Genomic DNA, 15,284 nt, shown 5'->3' with positions numbered 1-15,284 from the left:
AGAATACCCATGCACGACCCATTTTCAGGTTCTCACCCAAGATTTGACGGTACATGGCCCCGTCCATCTTCCCTTTGATGCGGTGAAGTTGTCCTGTCCCCTTAGCAGAAAAACACCCCCAAAGCATGTTTCCACCTCCATGTTTGACAGTGGAGATGGTGCTCTTGGGGTCATAGGCAGCATTCCTCCTCCTCCAAACACAGTGAGTTGAGTTGATGCCAAATAATTCCATTTTGGTCTCATCTGACCACAACACTTTCACCCAGTTGCCCTCTGAATCATTCAGATGTTCATTGGCAAACTTCAGACGGGCATGTATATGTGCTTTCTTGAGCAGGGGGACCTTGCGGGCGCTGCAGGATATCAGTCTTTCGCGGCGTAGTGTGTTACCAATTGTTTTCTTGGTGACTATGGTCCCAGCTGCCTTGAGATCATTGACAAGATCCTCCCATGTAGTTCTGGGCTGCTTGGCGATGGTATTGTAGCCCATTCCAGCCTTGTGTAGGTCTACAATCTTGTCCCTGACATCCTTGGAGAGCTCTTTGGTCTTGGCCATGTGGAGAGTTTGGAATCTGATTGATTGCTTCTGTGGACAGGTGTCTTTTATACAGGTAACAAACTGAGATTAGGAGAACTCCCTTTAATTAAGAGTGTGCTCCTAATCTCAGCAGTGTGCTCCTAATCTCAGCTCGTTACCTGTATAAAAGACACCTGGGAGCCAGAAATCTTTCTGATTGAGAGGGGGTCAAATACTTATTTCCCTCATTAAAATGCAAATAAATTTATAACATTGATATATAACATTATAACATGCGTTTTTTCTGGGGTTTTTCTGTTATTCTGTCTCTCACTGTTCAAATAAACCTACCATTAAAATTATAGACAGAGCATTTCTTTGTCAGTGGGCAAATGTACAAAATCAGCAGGGGATCAAATACTTTTTTCCCTCACTGTATAACTCAGTAAAATCTTTGAAATTGTTACAAGTTGCGTTTATATTTTTCTTCAGTGTATATTTAGTGGCTCTTGATTGGCGCAGCGGTCTAAGGCACTGCATCTTAGTGCTAGAGGCATCACAACAGACCCTATCCCGGACACGACCATATCCCAACCGGCCGTGTCCGGGAGTCCCATATGGCAGTGCACAATTGGCCTAGTGTTGTCCAGGTTAGGGGAAGAAATTATTATAATATTTCTATGTTACTGTACCCCCTTAAGTACACTGCAATATAAAAAGTGTATGATAACAGGAAGGAAAATAGCACCAAAAGGCCACAACGAGACAAGTCATTCTCAACCCAATCGTCTACATTCTGCTTGCGACATAGTTATTATCATATCTCTCCATGGTATTTATTTGCATGGTTATTTGCTGGTCATTCTCTCTGGACACGTTCTGCAGGAGGGTGAGTAGTGTTGTTTCTCTCTGTAGAATTCATGCGTTTTCTTTCCTTTAACTGGTGCAACATTGGTGTGCAGTGATGTTCAATCTATTTGTTGTGAGAATTTAAAGACAGAATGACTAGATGATTTAAAGCTGTATCCAAGTTGTGAGAGAACTCTTCAGAGACAAATGTTACACCTGCTTTCAGTGAAAACACTGTTTGAGCCGGTTTGATGATTGACTTATTAAGTATTAAGTTAAGTAATTCAATTCTGTTCTATTTTGTATCAAAGTGTTTCAGTTTGATGCGATGTGGCTCTTGAAAATGATCAGTGTGATGCTGGTGATTACTCTCACGTTGCTAGGTGAGTAGAATATATTTTTGCTTTGATGCTCTATCATGCTGTGGATGTCAGTACTGATTTATAAACGTTCTACTCCTGTGTATGGCTCATAAGAGATTAACAGGGAACTACTGCAGAGGTCAGAGGGGATATGTTATATTGTTCTTCTAATGTCATTGTTTTGTTGCCTTGATGGTGAGATGTATTTTTAGCAAATGATTAACCTCAAAGGACTTTATCTGAGAATAAAGAGTAACTCACTCGATTAATTCACAGAAATACAGAAGTGACTGATAGTCTGTTTGTGCACCAGCATGTGGTAGGAGACACGGGGCTCAGTTGGTAAAGCATGGCGCTTGCACCGCCAGGGTTGATGGTTTAACTGTAAGTCACTTTGGATAAAAGGATCTGCTAAATGGCATATCATCCCTGTCTGATAACCTCATCTCCAAAACAGGAATTTTTCAGGAGATGGAAAATATGACCATGTTTTCTCATAAATGAACATACAATTATGAGGAGCTTATCAGGAGCTATTTGAATATATTTTCTTGGTCCTAGAGTCATGAAGTGTTCAGAGTACATTGAGGGGAGTTACTGCTTTCAATATATGTACAAAAATGAAAGTTGGCAAAAAATGGAGTTACGAAGTTTTCATCCGACAGTGACAATAAATTACATGTTATTTTAACTACCTGTAAAGGGCAAATTGGCACGGTATGTATTTGCATTAGTGTTGTAGATATGTGTGACAACTAACTGTTTTTTGCTTTGTTGTTGTTGTTTTTTAAAGGTGTTTCTGGGAGTAATTGGAAGGTGACCTTTAACGATACAGCTCCATGTGCCTTAAGAGGGTCATCAGTGGTGTTTGCATGCAGTTATGCCTACCCCTCAGATCAGACTATTACAAATAGCTTCTGGTATTTCTCGAGTCAAAGGAAGAACAATGATCTCTTTCTGGCCGAGGGATATAGAGGACGTGTAGAATACCTTGGAAACAAAGACAACAACTGCACTTTGAAAATTAATAACCTAATTAGTAGTGACGCATCACAATACCACTTCAGATTTGAGACGGTTAATAAAGGTGGCGAAACGAATGCATGGAGCAGCAAAACATGGGTTTCACTAAGTTTGACAGGTAATTTTGATACCAGAAGAAAATCAGACTCTGATAACACTTCAAAAAACATTCAGTGATCACTCTGTTCCTTTCTTCTCTCAACCAGGGCTGACAGCCAAAGTACAGCCTGCAACTGTGAGAGCGGGAGAGAGGGTGACACTAACGTGTGTCACAACCTGTACACCAAGTGACCATCCCACTATTGTTTGGTCCAGGGATGGACACTCAGTATCCAACACAGAGTTCCTGGCCAGCAGTGAGGATTCTGGCAGATACCGATGTGCTGTTCAAGGTCAAGAGAATCTCAACTCTGCTCCAATGTCTCTTGATGTCAAATGTGAGTGAATATCTGCTATACTTAACGTGAGCAGATCATATCATTCTATCATAATGGAGCAGCTATCTGCATTCAAAAGTCTGCACGAGTGAGGTGCTGCGTCTGTCTTGGAAGGGCACATATCTCATTGCATTACTGTGTAAAAATAATAGCAGGGAATTATGAAAGAATGATGTTAAGGAAATAGTGCTCTTGCGTAACAGTCTTTGTCAGTTTGGTCTGAATGTGAATGTGCTAGATAAGAAATTTGAATTTGCCATGATGAACTGCAGTCTCTATTTGCTGAGCCTGGCTGTGTGTTTAGATTGTGGTAACTTTTAAGGGAAGTTAAGCAGTTTGAGGTTGACGTACATGATGGCAGGGCATGGTGAGAGGAAATAACAGTGAACTATAGGCTACTAACTTAATTCAAAACTGTTCTGATCCACTTTATTTACTGGAACCATTAATATGGATGAACGTTCAGTGTTTTGGTTTTGTGAAATATAGAGGCAAAATAATGTGTGGTAAGAGTCTCGTGACTTTACTTTCATTAATCTGAAGACTGTTATTCATCTAATCACCTAACTATGTTTAATTGTTACTCGATTAAATTAATTACACTACCGGTCAAAAGGTTTAGAACACCTACTCATTCAAGGGTTTTATTTGTACTATTTTCTGCATTGTAGAATAATAGTGAAGACATCACAATTATAAAATAACACAAATGGAATCATGCAGTAATGAAAAAAGTGTTAAACAAATCAAATTAAATGTTATATTTGAGATTCTTCAAATAGCCACCCTTTGCCTTGATGACAGCTTTGCACTCTTGGTATTCTCTCAACCAGCTTCATGAGGTAATCACCTGGAATGTATTTGAATTATAAGGTTTCTTCAAGTGCAGTCGCAAAAACCATCAAGCTCTATGATGAAACTGGCTCTCATGAGGACCGCCACAGGAAAGGAAGACCCAGAGATACCTCTGCTGCAGAGGATAAGTGGATTAGAGTTACCAGCCTCATAAATTGCAGCCCAAATAAATGCTTCACAGAGTTCAAGTAACAGACACATCTCAACATCAACTGTTCAGAGGAGACTGTGTGAATCAGGCCTTCATGGTCAAATTGCTGCAAAGAAACCACTACTCAAGAACACCAATAAGAAGAAGTGACTTGCTTGAACAAGAAACATGAGCAATGGACATTAGACCGGTGGAAATGTGTCCTTTGGTCTGGAGTCCAAATTGGATATTTTTGATTCCAACCGCCGTGTCTTTGTGAGACGCGTGTGGGTGAAAGGATGATCTCTGCATGTGTATTTCCCACCGTAAAGCATGGAGGAGGAGGTGTTATGATGTGGGGGTGCTTTGCTGGTGACACTGTCTGTGACTTATTTAGAATTCAAGGCACACTTAACCATCATGGCTACCACAGCATTCTACATCGATACACCATCACATCTGGATTGGGCTTAGTGGGGGACTATTATTTGTTTTTCAACAGGACAACACTCCTCCAGGCTGTTTAAGGGCTATTTGACCAAGAAGGAGAGTGATGGAGTGCTGCATCAGATGACCTGGTCTCCACAATCCCCCAACTTCAACCAAATTGAGATGGTTGGGATGAGTCGGAACACAGAGTGAAGGAAAAGCAGCCAAGAAGTGCACAGAATATGTGGGAACTTCTTCAAGATTGATGGAAAAGCATTCCAGGTGAAGCTGGTTGAGAGAATGCTAAGAGTGTGCAAAGCTGTCATCAAGGGTGGCTATTTGAATAATCTCAAATATAACATATATTTTGATTTGTTTAAACACTTTTTTGGTTAATACATGATTCCATATGTGTTATTTCATTATTTCATTTTGATGTCTTCACTATTAGGTGTTCTAAAACTTTTGACCGGTAATGTATGTAACAATTAACTCATTAGGATCTGGGGCACCACGAGAGCGGTTTAAAGAGTTACCATCTCCCGGATTAAAAAGGTCTTTACCTATCACATCCATAAACAGTCAACTTATCAGTCATAAACTCATATCATAGAATAATTCTGAACATTGGTAACCTTGCATCTGAAAAAAAACGTGCCTTGCTTCTGATTCAGTACTACACAAATTGGTTAAAAATCCGTTAGCAGAACCTGTGTCCTAGACAGGTTAACCTCTCTAAGGTAGGGGGCAGCATTCTGAATTTTGGATAAAAAGCATGCCCAAATTAAACGGCCTGCTACTCGGGCCCAGAAGATATGATATGCATATGCTGGTAGATTTGGATAGGAAACACTCTAAAGTTTACAAAACTGTTAAAATAGTGTCTGTGAGTATAACAGAACTGATTTAGCAGGCGAAAACCTGAGAAAAATCCATTCAGGAAGTAGTTTTTTTTGTTGGTTTTGTAGTTTTCTATTCAATGCCATTACAGTATCCATTGACTTAGGACTCCATTTGCAGTTCCTATGCCCTCCACTAGATGTCAACAATCTTTAGAAATCGTTTCAGGCTTGTATTCTTATAAATGAGGGAGTAAGACCAGTCTGAACGAGTGGACCCTAACGTGACGCAGAGTTTTTTCAGATGCATGTGCATTTCTTGTTTACCTTTTATATTGACAATGTTATTGTCCGGTTGAAATTTTATAGATAACTTAGGCTATAAAACAACCTGAGGTTTGAATATAAACATCGTTTGACATGTTTCTATGAACTTTACGGATACAATTTGGATTTTTTGTCTGATTGTTTTGACTGAGTTTGAGCCTGTGGATTAACAGTTTTAGAAACTCCAGAATGTTTTCTGGGCTAGGTATGCTTTCGTCGAAAAGCATTTTATAAATATGACACTGTGGTCGGTTTAACAAGAAGTTCATCTTTAAATCTATGTAAAATATGTTTTGTTTTCTGAATTTTTATAATGAGCATTTCTGTATTTGAATTTGGCGCTCTGCAACCTCACTGGATGTTGGCCAGATGGGACCCTAGCGTCCCAATCAATAACCTATACTGTGTGTGTATATCCTGTGTTATCATTTACTTTGTTAGTAAATAAAAAATCAAATCAATGTGTGTTACGGAATTATTGGTAAGACTCAGGTTTGTGCAGATTGAAGAATTTTGCAACGCTCAGAATGAGACTGATATGAGGTAATGATTAATAAGTGACTGTTATCGATATATAAAATATCTTTAGAGTTTACTACGGGAGATAGTAAATCTATAAGCAACTTCTTCCGTGGTGCCCCAAATTCCTAATGAGTTAATTGTTACATGATTAATTTAACTGGGTGACAATTAAACATAGTTAGTTGATTCGATAAATAACAATCATCACATGAATAAAAGTCATGTCACAACAATATATACAGTACCAGTCAAAAGTTCCAGGGTTTTTCTTTATTTTTACCATTTTCTACATTGTAGAATATTAGTGAAGACATCAGAAAGATGAGATAACACATATGGAATAATGTAGTAACCAAAAAATGTGAAACAAATCCAACGGTAGCGTCCCACCTGGCCAATAGCCAGGGAAAATGCAGAGTGCCAAATTCAAATAAAATACTATAAAAATCAAACTTTCATTAAATCACACGTGTAAGATACCAAATTAAAGCTACACTCGTTGTGAATCCAGCCAACACGTCAGATTTCAAAAAGGCTTTTCGGTGAAAGAATAAGATGCTATTATCTGATGATAGCACAACAGTAAACAATGAGAGAAGCATATTTCAACCCTGCAGGTGGGACACAAAATGCAGAAATAAAATATAAATCATGCCTTACCTTTGACAAGCTTCTTTTGTTGGCACTCCAATATGTCCAATTAACATCACAAATGGTCCTTTTGTTCGATTAATTCCGCCCATATATATCCAAAAGGTCCATATATTTGGCGCGTTTGATCCAGAAAAACAATGGTTCCAACTTGACCAACGTCACTACAAAATATCTCAAAAGATACCTGTAAACTTTGCCAAAACATTTCAAGTTACTTTTGTAATACAACTTTAGGTATTTTTAAATGTAAATAATCGATCAAATTGAAGACGGGATGATCTGTGTTAAATACAGGAAGAAAACAAACTCAAGCATGCTTTCTGGTCTTGCACCTCTATCAAACAGTACACATGATGTGACACTTGTTCAAGATGGCCATACTTCTTCATTACACAAAGGAATAACCTCAATTTCTAAACACTGGTGACATCCAGTGGAAGCGGTAGGAACTGCAAACAAGTCCCTTAGAAATCTAGTTTCCCAGGCTCACAGGCATGATTCAAACAGTTTTAGAAACTTCAAACAGTTTTAGAGTGTTTTCTGGGCTAGGTATGCTTTCGCCGAAAAGCATTTTATGAATATGACACTGTGGTCGGTTTAACAAGAAGTTAATCTTTAAACCTATGTAAAATATGTTTTGTTTTCTGAATTTTTATAATGAGCATTTCTGTAATTGAATTTGGCGCTCTGCAACCTCACTGGATGTTGGCCAGATGGGACGCTAGCATCCCACAACTCTAGAGAGGTTAAGGAGAAGTCTATATTTAATTCTGTGGATAACAGTTGTATCTTTTATCAATGTTTATTATGAGTATTTCTGCAAAATCACCGGATGTTTTGAAATCAAAACATTACTGCACGTAACGCGTCAATGTTAACTGAGATTTTTGGATATAAATATGCACATTATCGAACAAAACATACATGTATTGTGTAAGATGATGTCCTATGAGTGTCATCTGATTAAGATCATCAAAGGTTAGTGATTAATTTTATCTATATTTTTGCTTTTTGTGACTCCTATCTTTGGCTGGAAACATGTGTCACGTTCTTTCAAAATCGAACCCAGAAGCAGATCAGGACAAGGAGAGTAGGAAGAAGGTGAGTATTTATTTACAAGTGAATGTGAATAGGTAGATATATCCAGGTGGCGTAGCGGGCAGCGGTGGTGAGTTGATGGGAGTAAATAGGTGGATCCAATGGGGTAGCGGAATCCTCCGACGACCAGGCTGGAATGGGGTAAATGATCCGGGTGAGTAACTGAAGACAGAACAAACGGAGGTAAGTTTAAGGCAAGTAATACGTAAAAAACAACAAAACAAAGTCTATCCAACTTGAGGCTGATACTATGGCACAACATACTGTTCATGGCTAACGATCCGGCAGGGAATGGATGTCAGGTCAGAGCTTTTGAAGGGGAGAGGTGATGATCAGGACAGGTGTGCAGATTACTGATGGGATACAGGTGCGGGTGAACATCGATCTCCCAACAAGCTAATTCGCCCGGCAACCAGACAGGGTGCGTTCCAGGACACCGGAGACACACTCCAGGACAGAAACACAGGCAAACACAGACTCGGGAAGCGGGATTCGTGACAACATGGCTGTGTTTTTTGACTTGGCTATGATCTAACATCATATGTTGTGCTTTCGCTGTAAAGCATTTTTGAAATCGGACATGATGGGTAGATTAACAAGATGTTTATCTTTCATTTGCTGTATTGGACTTGTTAATGTGTGAAAGCTACATATTTCAAAAAAATATTTTTGAATTTTGCGAGCTGCCTTTTCAGCAGAATGTTGTCGAGGGATTCCGCTAGCGGAACGCCTGCGCAAGAAAGGTTAACCTCTTGGATCTCTAGGGGCGCTATTTCATTTTTGGATAAAAAACGTTCCCGTTTTAAGCGCAATATTTTGTCACGAAAAGATGCTCGACTATGCATATTATTGACCGTTTTGGAAAGAAAACACTCTGAAGTTTCAGAATCTGCAAAGATATTGTCTGTAAGTGCCCCAGAACTCATTCTACAGGCGAAACCAAGATGATACGTCAACCAGGAAATGAGCAGAATCTCTGAAGCTCTGTTTTCCATTGTCTCCTTATATGGCTGTGATTGCGCAAGGAATGAGCCTACACTTTCTGTCGTTTCCCCAAGGCGTTTGCAGCATTGTGACGTATTTGTAGGCATATCATTGGAAGATTGACCATAAGAGACTACATTTTCCAAGTGTCCGCCTGGTGTCCCTGCGTAGAAATTGGAGCGTAAAGCCAGGTGCAATTATTTTTCCATTTGAGAGCAAGGAGAAACCAGGCTTCCACGAAGGATATATCATTGAAGAGATATGTGGAAAAACACCTTGAGGATTGATTCTAAACCACGTTTGCCATATTTCAGTCGATATTATGGAGTTCATTTGGAAAAAAGTTCGCGTTTGGAGGGCTGAATTTTCGTTTTTTTTTTTTTTTTTTTTTTTTTTTTGGTAGCCAAATGTGATGTACAAAACGGAGCTATTTCTAATACACAAAGAATCTTTTTGGAAAAACTGAGCATCTGCTATCTAACTGAGAGTCTCCTCATTGAACACATCAGAAGTTCTTCAAAGGTAAGTTATTTTATTTGAAGGCTTTACTTGTTTTTGTGATAGTTGCCTGCTAAATGCTAACGCTAATGCTAACGCTAAATGCTACGCTAGCTAGCTACTGTTACACAAATTATTGTTTTCCTATGGTTGAAAAGCATATTTTGAAAATCTGAGATGACAGTGTTGTTAACAAAAGGCTAAGCTTGAGAGATAGCATATTTATTTCATTTCATTTGCGATTTTCATGAATAGTTAACGTTGCGTTATGGTAATGAGCTTAGGTCTATAAATAGAATCCCGGATCCGGGTTTGGTCGTCGCAACAGGTTAACAAAATACAATCATTCTTAATCTTATATTTTATACAACATTTGGATGTAAACTTGATAGAATGTCTACACTTTCCGAGTAACAGTATTTTCTTCATACCATTCTTAATATTAAAAACCCACCGGAAAACAGAACCATCAATAAATGGGTAGATAACCCGACACACACCAGACATAACGTGCACAAGCACTTACAATAAACAATTCCGGACAAGGACATGGGAGAAACAGAGGGTTAAATACACAACATGTAATTGATGGAATAGAAACCAGGTGTGAAGGAAGACAAGACAAAACCATTGGAAAATGAAAGGTGGATCGGCGATGGCTAGAAGGCTGGTGACGTCGACTGCCGAACACCGCCCGAACCAGGAGAGGGACCGACTCCGGCGAAAGTCGTGACACTTGTTAACCTCTTGATCCTACTTGAGACGCAGACGTCTCAACTAGGCACCTGGAAATGCAAATGCGCTACGCTAAATGCTAAATGTACTCGTTAAAACTCAAACGTTCATTAAAATACACATGCAGGGTATTGAATTAAAGCTACACTCGTTGTGAATCTAGCCAACAAGTCAGATTTTTAAAATGCTTTTCGGCAAAAGCATGAGAAGCTATTATCTGATAGCATGCAACACCCCAATATACCTGAAGGGGACGTAAACAAAAGAATTAGCGTAGCCGGCGCTACACAAAAACGCAGAAATAAAATATAAAACATTCATTACCTTTGATGATATTCTTTGTTGGCACTCCTATATGTCCCATAAACATCACAAATTGCTCTTTTTCCCGATTAAATCCGTCCATGTATGCCCAAAATATCCATTTGTATAGCCTGTCTAGTTCAGGAAAAAAGCTCTCTTCCAACACGCAACGTCATTTTAAAAAATTATATAAGTTGCCTATATTCTTTGACAAAACACTTCAACCTACTTTTGTAACCCAACTTTAGGTATTTGTAAACGTTAATAAGCGATCAAATTGATCACTGGGCGATCTGTATTCAATAGCAGCTACTCAAGAAAACAATGTCCATTTTTCAATCTTCCAAAATCGATTGTTGTAGGCTGGATGGAATGACGGATCTATTGGTAATGTCTCAAAGGATTTTTGTCAATGAAAATGACGTTTTTGGCGACATCGTGTGGAGGCTGTAGGAATTGCATCCGTGTCCATATTAAATTTGGTGTCCTTTAAACAATACATGAAAGTGGCGCATGGATACTTTTTTCAGCTTTCAGTGACCAGTTTTGCTTGCGCTTTTCGATGAAACACACGCTCTGTTATAGTCACAGCCGTGATTTAACCAGTTTTAGAAACTTCAGAGTGTTTTCTATCCACACATACTAATCATATGCATATGCTATATTCCTGGCATGAGTAGCAGGACGCTGAAATGTTGCGCGATTTTTAACAGAATGTTCGAAAAAGGAGGGGGTAGAATGAAGACAAACTAGAGTTTTGGCAAGTCGGTTAGGACATCTACTTTATGCATGACCAAGTAATATTTCCAACAATTGTTTACAGACAGATTATTTCACTTATAATTCAAGGTATCACAAATCCAGTGGGTCAGAAGTTTACATACACTAGCTTGTAAAATTTCAGAAAATGATGTCATGGCTTTGGAAGCTTCTTATATTCTAATTTACATAATTTGAGCCAATTGGAGGTGTACCTGTGGACGAATTTCAAGGCCTACCTTCAAACTCAGTGCCTCTTTGCTTGACTTCATGGGAAAATCAAAAGAAATCAGCCAAGACCTCAGAAAAAAATGTAGACCTCCACAAGTCTGGTTCATCCTTGGTAGAAATTTACAAATGCCTGAAGGTACCACATTCATCTATACAAACAATAATATGCAAGTATAAACACCATGGCACCACGCAGATGTTATACCACTCAGGAAGGAGACACGTTATGTCTCCTAGAGATGAACGTACTTTGGTGCGAAAAGTGCAAATCATTCCCAGAACAACAGCAAAGGACCTTGTGAAGATGCTGGAGGAAACAGGTACAAAAGTATCTATATCCACAGTTTAACGAGTCCTATATCGACATATCCTGAAAGGCCGCTCAGCAAGGAAAAAGCCACTGCTTCAAAACTGCCATAAAAAGTCAGACTACAGTTTGCAACTGCACATGGGGACAAAGATCGTACTTTTTGGAGAAATGTCCTCTGGTCTGATGAAACAAAAATAGAGCTGTTTGGCCATAATGACCATCGATATGTTTGGACGAAAAAGGGGGAGGCTTGCAAGCTGAAGAATACCATCCCAACTGGAAGCACGGGGTTGGCAGCATAATTTTGTGGGGTTGCCTTGCTGCAGGAGGGACTGATGCACTTCACAAAATAGTTGGCATCATGATGAAGGAAAATGATGTGGATATATTGAAGCAACAACTCAAAACATCAGTCAGGAAGTTAAAGCTTGGTCGCAAATGGGTCTTCCAAATGGACAATGACCCCAAGCATACTTCCAAAGTTGTGGCAAAATGGCTGAAGGACAACAAAGTCAAGGTATTGGAGTGGCCATCACAGTGCTCTGACCTTAATCCCATAGAAAATGTGTGGGCAGAACTGAAAAAGCATGTGCGAGCAAGGAGACCTACAAATCTGGCTCAGTTACACCAGTTCTGTCAGGGGGAATGGGCCAAAATTCACCTAATTTATTGTGGGAAGGCTACCCGAAACGTTTGACCCAAGTTAATCAATTTAAAGGCAATGCTACCAAATACTAATTGAGTGTATGTAAACTTCTGACCCACTGGGAATGTGATGAAAGAAATAAAAGCTGAAATAAATCATTCTCTCTCCTGTTATTCTGACATTTCACATTCTTAAAATAGAGTGGTGATCCTAACTGACCTAAGACAGGGAATTTTTACTAGGATTTAATGTCAAGAATTGTGAAAAACTGAGTTTTAATGTATTTTGCTAAGGTGTATGTAAACTTCTGACTTCAACTGTATCAACGTTTGGATATTTCTGCTTGGTTTAGATGCCCCAAGGAACACCTTGGTGTCAGTAAGTCCCTCTGGTCCAGTGGTAGAGGGAAGCTCTGTGAACCTGACCTGCAGCAGTCATGCCAACCCAGCAGTGGAGAACTACACCTGGTTTAAGAAGGATGGAACAGACACCTCACAGACAGGGTCAGGAGAGGTGTTGAGATTGACTTCTCTAACCTCCTCTGACAGTAGACAGTACTTCTGTGAGGCCAGGAACAAAGAAGGGGCTCACAACTCTACTGTTCTGTCTCTGATCCTGCAGGGTCAGTATGGAATCAAATGTTATGTTCTACTGTCCATTGAAATGTCCTGTTGTCCTGAACCAATACATTTCAAGTGGGAATTCCCTTGACTTGAATGTTTTGCGTTCATGTATCCTGTGTCATTTTCAGATACAAATACTGTCCAAATGCCAGTTTACATCAGTTCCGCGGCCACAATTTTCATGGTGATCATACTTCTTGTGTTCCTACGGATGTGGTAAGTCTCTGAAACATTGTTTACTCAATTCAATAACAGAATGTAGAGTATGATGGCCTTGTGATACCGATTTGTTCCCCCAACGAAGATTGTTTTCTTTGACAGGAAGAGCCCATTCAAATTATGTCAAAAGACTGCTGTGGACAAAAAGGTCAATGGAACACAGCATATACACTCCAATTCAACATACCAATCGCATGTCAGTGCAACAGTGTTATCTGGAGGTTCATGGTATTTGAACAATGTTCATGCGCAAGCTTTCATTCTTTCCCGGTAACATGTTACTTAGTTTAACCAGTGGATAAAGCTACGGTGAGCAGTCAATATATCAAACATTTTGTATTGTTTTTTACTAATTCCATCTTTCAGGATGATCAAAACCCAGTCTTATTCAGTGGAAGGACCAGTAATGACCCAGCAACACAGAAAGCTAGAACGGAGGAACGGGAAAATGCCCTCTATGCCAACATTCAACTGCCTCCCTCTCACACCCACTCCCAAGACAGTTCTCTGTACTCTGTGGTCGAGCCACGAGCTCTGCAGAACCCTCCTGACCCTTATTACGCTACCTTTGACTTCCAGCAGTTCTGCAGCTCCATCGACAGGGCCCAACTCTCAGGAGTCCATGAGGATGATGTTGTTTACTCCAAGATGAAAACCAAACAGGCCAAGGTGACAGACAACCTACAGTATGCCAGCATCCAGTTCCCCCTCCCCAGTCCTACTGCCAGGTAAGAGTGCACTCACAATCAGTTCAGTCCTTTTCAATGTAACCTATTTCTGGAAGTCTGTTTATTTGAAATGTGTGAATATACTCATACAACAACTCTATTTGCTTTTTGCAGGTCAGAAGAAAGATTAGAGGTGGACCATTCTGTTATCTACTCCACTGTTGCCAAACCTGAAGCCTGAGCATATCATTTCATAATGTTGAATAAACTAAGCAGCATTGGAACACATGTTAAGATATGTAAAGTATGCAATTAATGGGTAGTTATAGCAATAGATGTATATGTCTTGTACTGTACTTGTAATGCATGTGTCTCGGTGAGCTTCCATTGCTTGTGATTGATTGATTGATCGTGAAATTTCATTGGCTGACTGTTTAATTTTAAGTTTGAGGTGTGACCGCCCAGGGGAAGGTGCAGGTGAGAGGGAAGTGGCCATATGGCTGGTTTAGTTGTAACTGTCTGACAAAGTTTGAGAAAATATTGTTGATTTATCTTGAATTTAAGTTTTGTTAGATCTTCCCTTGACCTAACCAGATCTTGTATTTTTGGTTGTTTAGTTTGTTTGTTTTATTAAATATGTACTGTTATGACCTCCTTTTTGACTTGGTTGAAAAAGGGTCTCGGTAATTCAGTTTGTATTCACTAATGGAGGAGATGAAAGAAATGAAATAACTTGCAACCTGTTGTTGATTTTATTTTGCCACTCAACCCCAACTTGAAGAACCTGTGTATAATATGTGATGGGCAGAGCTACCAAGTACATGCTACAGATAAACTCAGCAAAAAAAGAAACGTCCTCTCATTGTCAACAGTGTTTATTTTCAGCAAACTTAACATGTGTAAATATTTGTATGAACAAAACAAGATTCAACAACTGAGACATAAACTGAACAAGTTCCACAGACAAGTGAATAGTAAATTGAATAACGTGTCCCTGAACAAAGGGGGGTTCAAAATCAAAAGTAACCGTCAGTATCTGGTGTGGCTACTAGCTGCGTTAAGTACTGCAGTGCATCTCCTCCTCATGGACTGCACCAGATTTGGCAGTTCTTGCTGTGAGATGTTACCCCTTGCACCAAGGCACCTGCAAGTTCCCTGACATTTCTAGGGGGAATGGCTCTAGCCCTCCGATCCAACAGGTCCCAGACGTGCTCAATGGCGGTGGCGTTGTCATGCTGGAGAGTCATGTCAGGATGAGCCTGCAGG

General features: G+C 39.6%; 1 protein-coding gene across 1 annotated transcript; it reads left to right on the top strand.

Moving 5' to 3' along the window:
• The first annotated feature begins 1,146 nt into the window (after positions 1-1,146).
• LOC110519925 (sialic acid-binding Ig-like lectin 12) lies at positions 1,147-14,870 on the top strand. Its single transcript, XM_090226807.1, has 9 exons — positions 1,147-1,406; positions 1,678-1,749; positions 2,522-2,869; positions 2,958-3,188; positions 12,861-13,130; positions 13,260-13,347; positions 13,453-13,498; positions 13,717-14,078; positions 14,193-14,870. The coding sequence occupies exons 1-9, from the start codon at positions 1,241-1,243 to the stop codon at positions 14,257-14,259; spliced, it is 1,650 nt and encodes a 549-aa protein (XP_090082933.1). The 5' UTR covers positions 1,147-1,240; the 3' UTR covers positions 14,260-14,870.
• Positions 14,871-15,284: the final 414 nt, after the last annotated feature.

The sequence above is a fragment of the Oncorhynchus mykiss genome, chromosome 3, assembly GCF_057628025.1.
Source record: "Oncorhynchus mykiss isolate SJ-2025 chromosome 3, ASM5762802v1, whole genome shotgun sequence".
Classification (NCBI taxonomy): Eukaryota; Metazoa; Chordata; class Actinopteri; order Salmoniformes; family Salmonidae; genus Oncorhynchus; species Oncorhynchus mykiss.
This window is presented reverse-complemented; position numbering and strand designations above follow the sequence as displayed.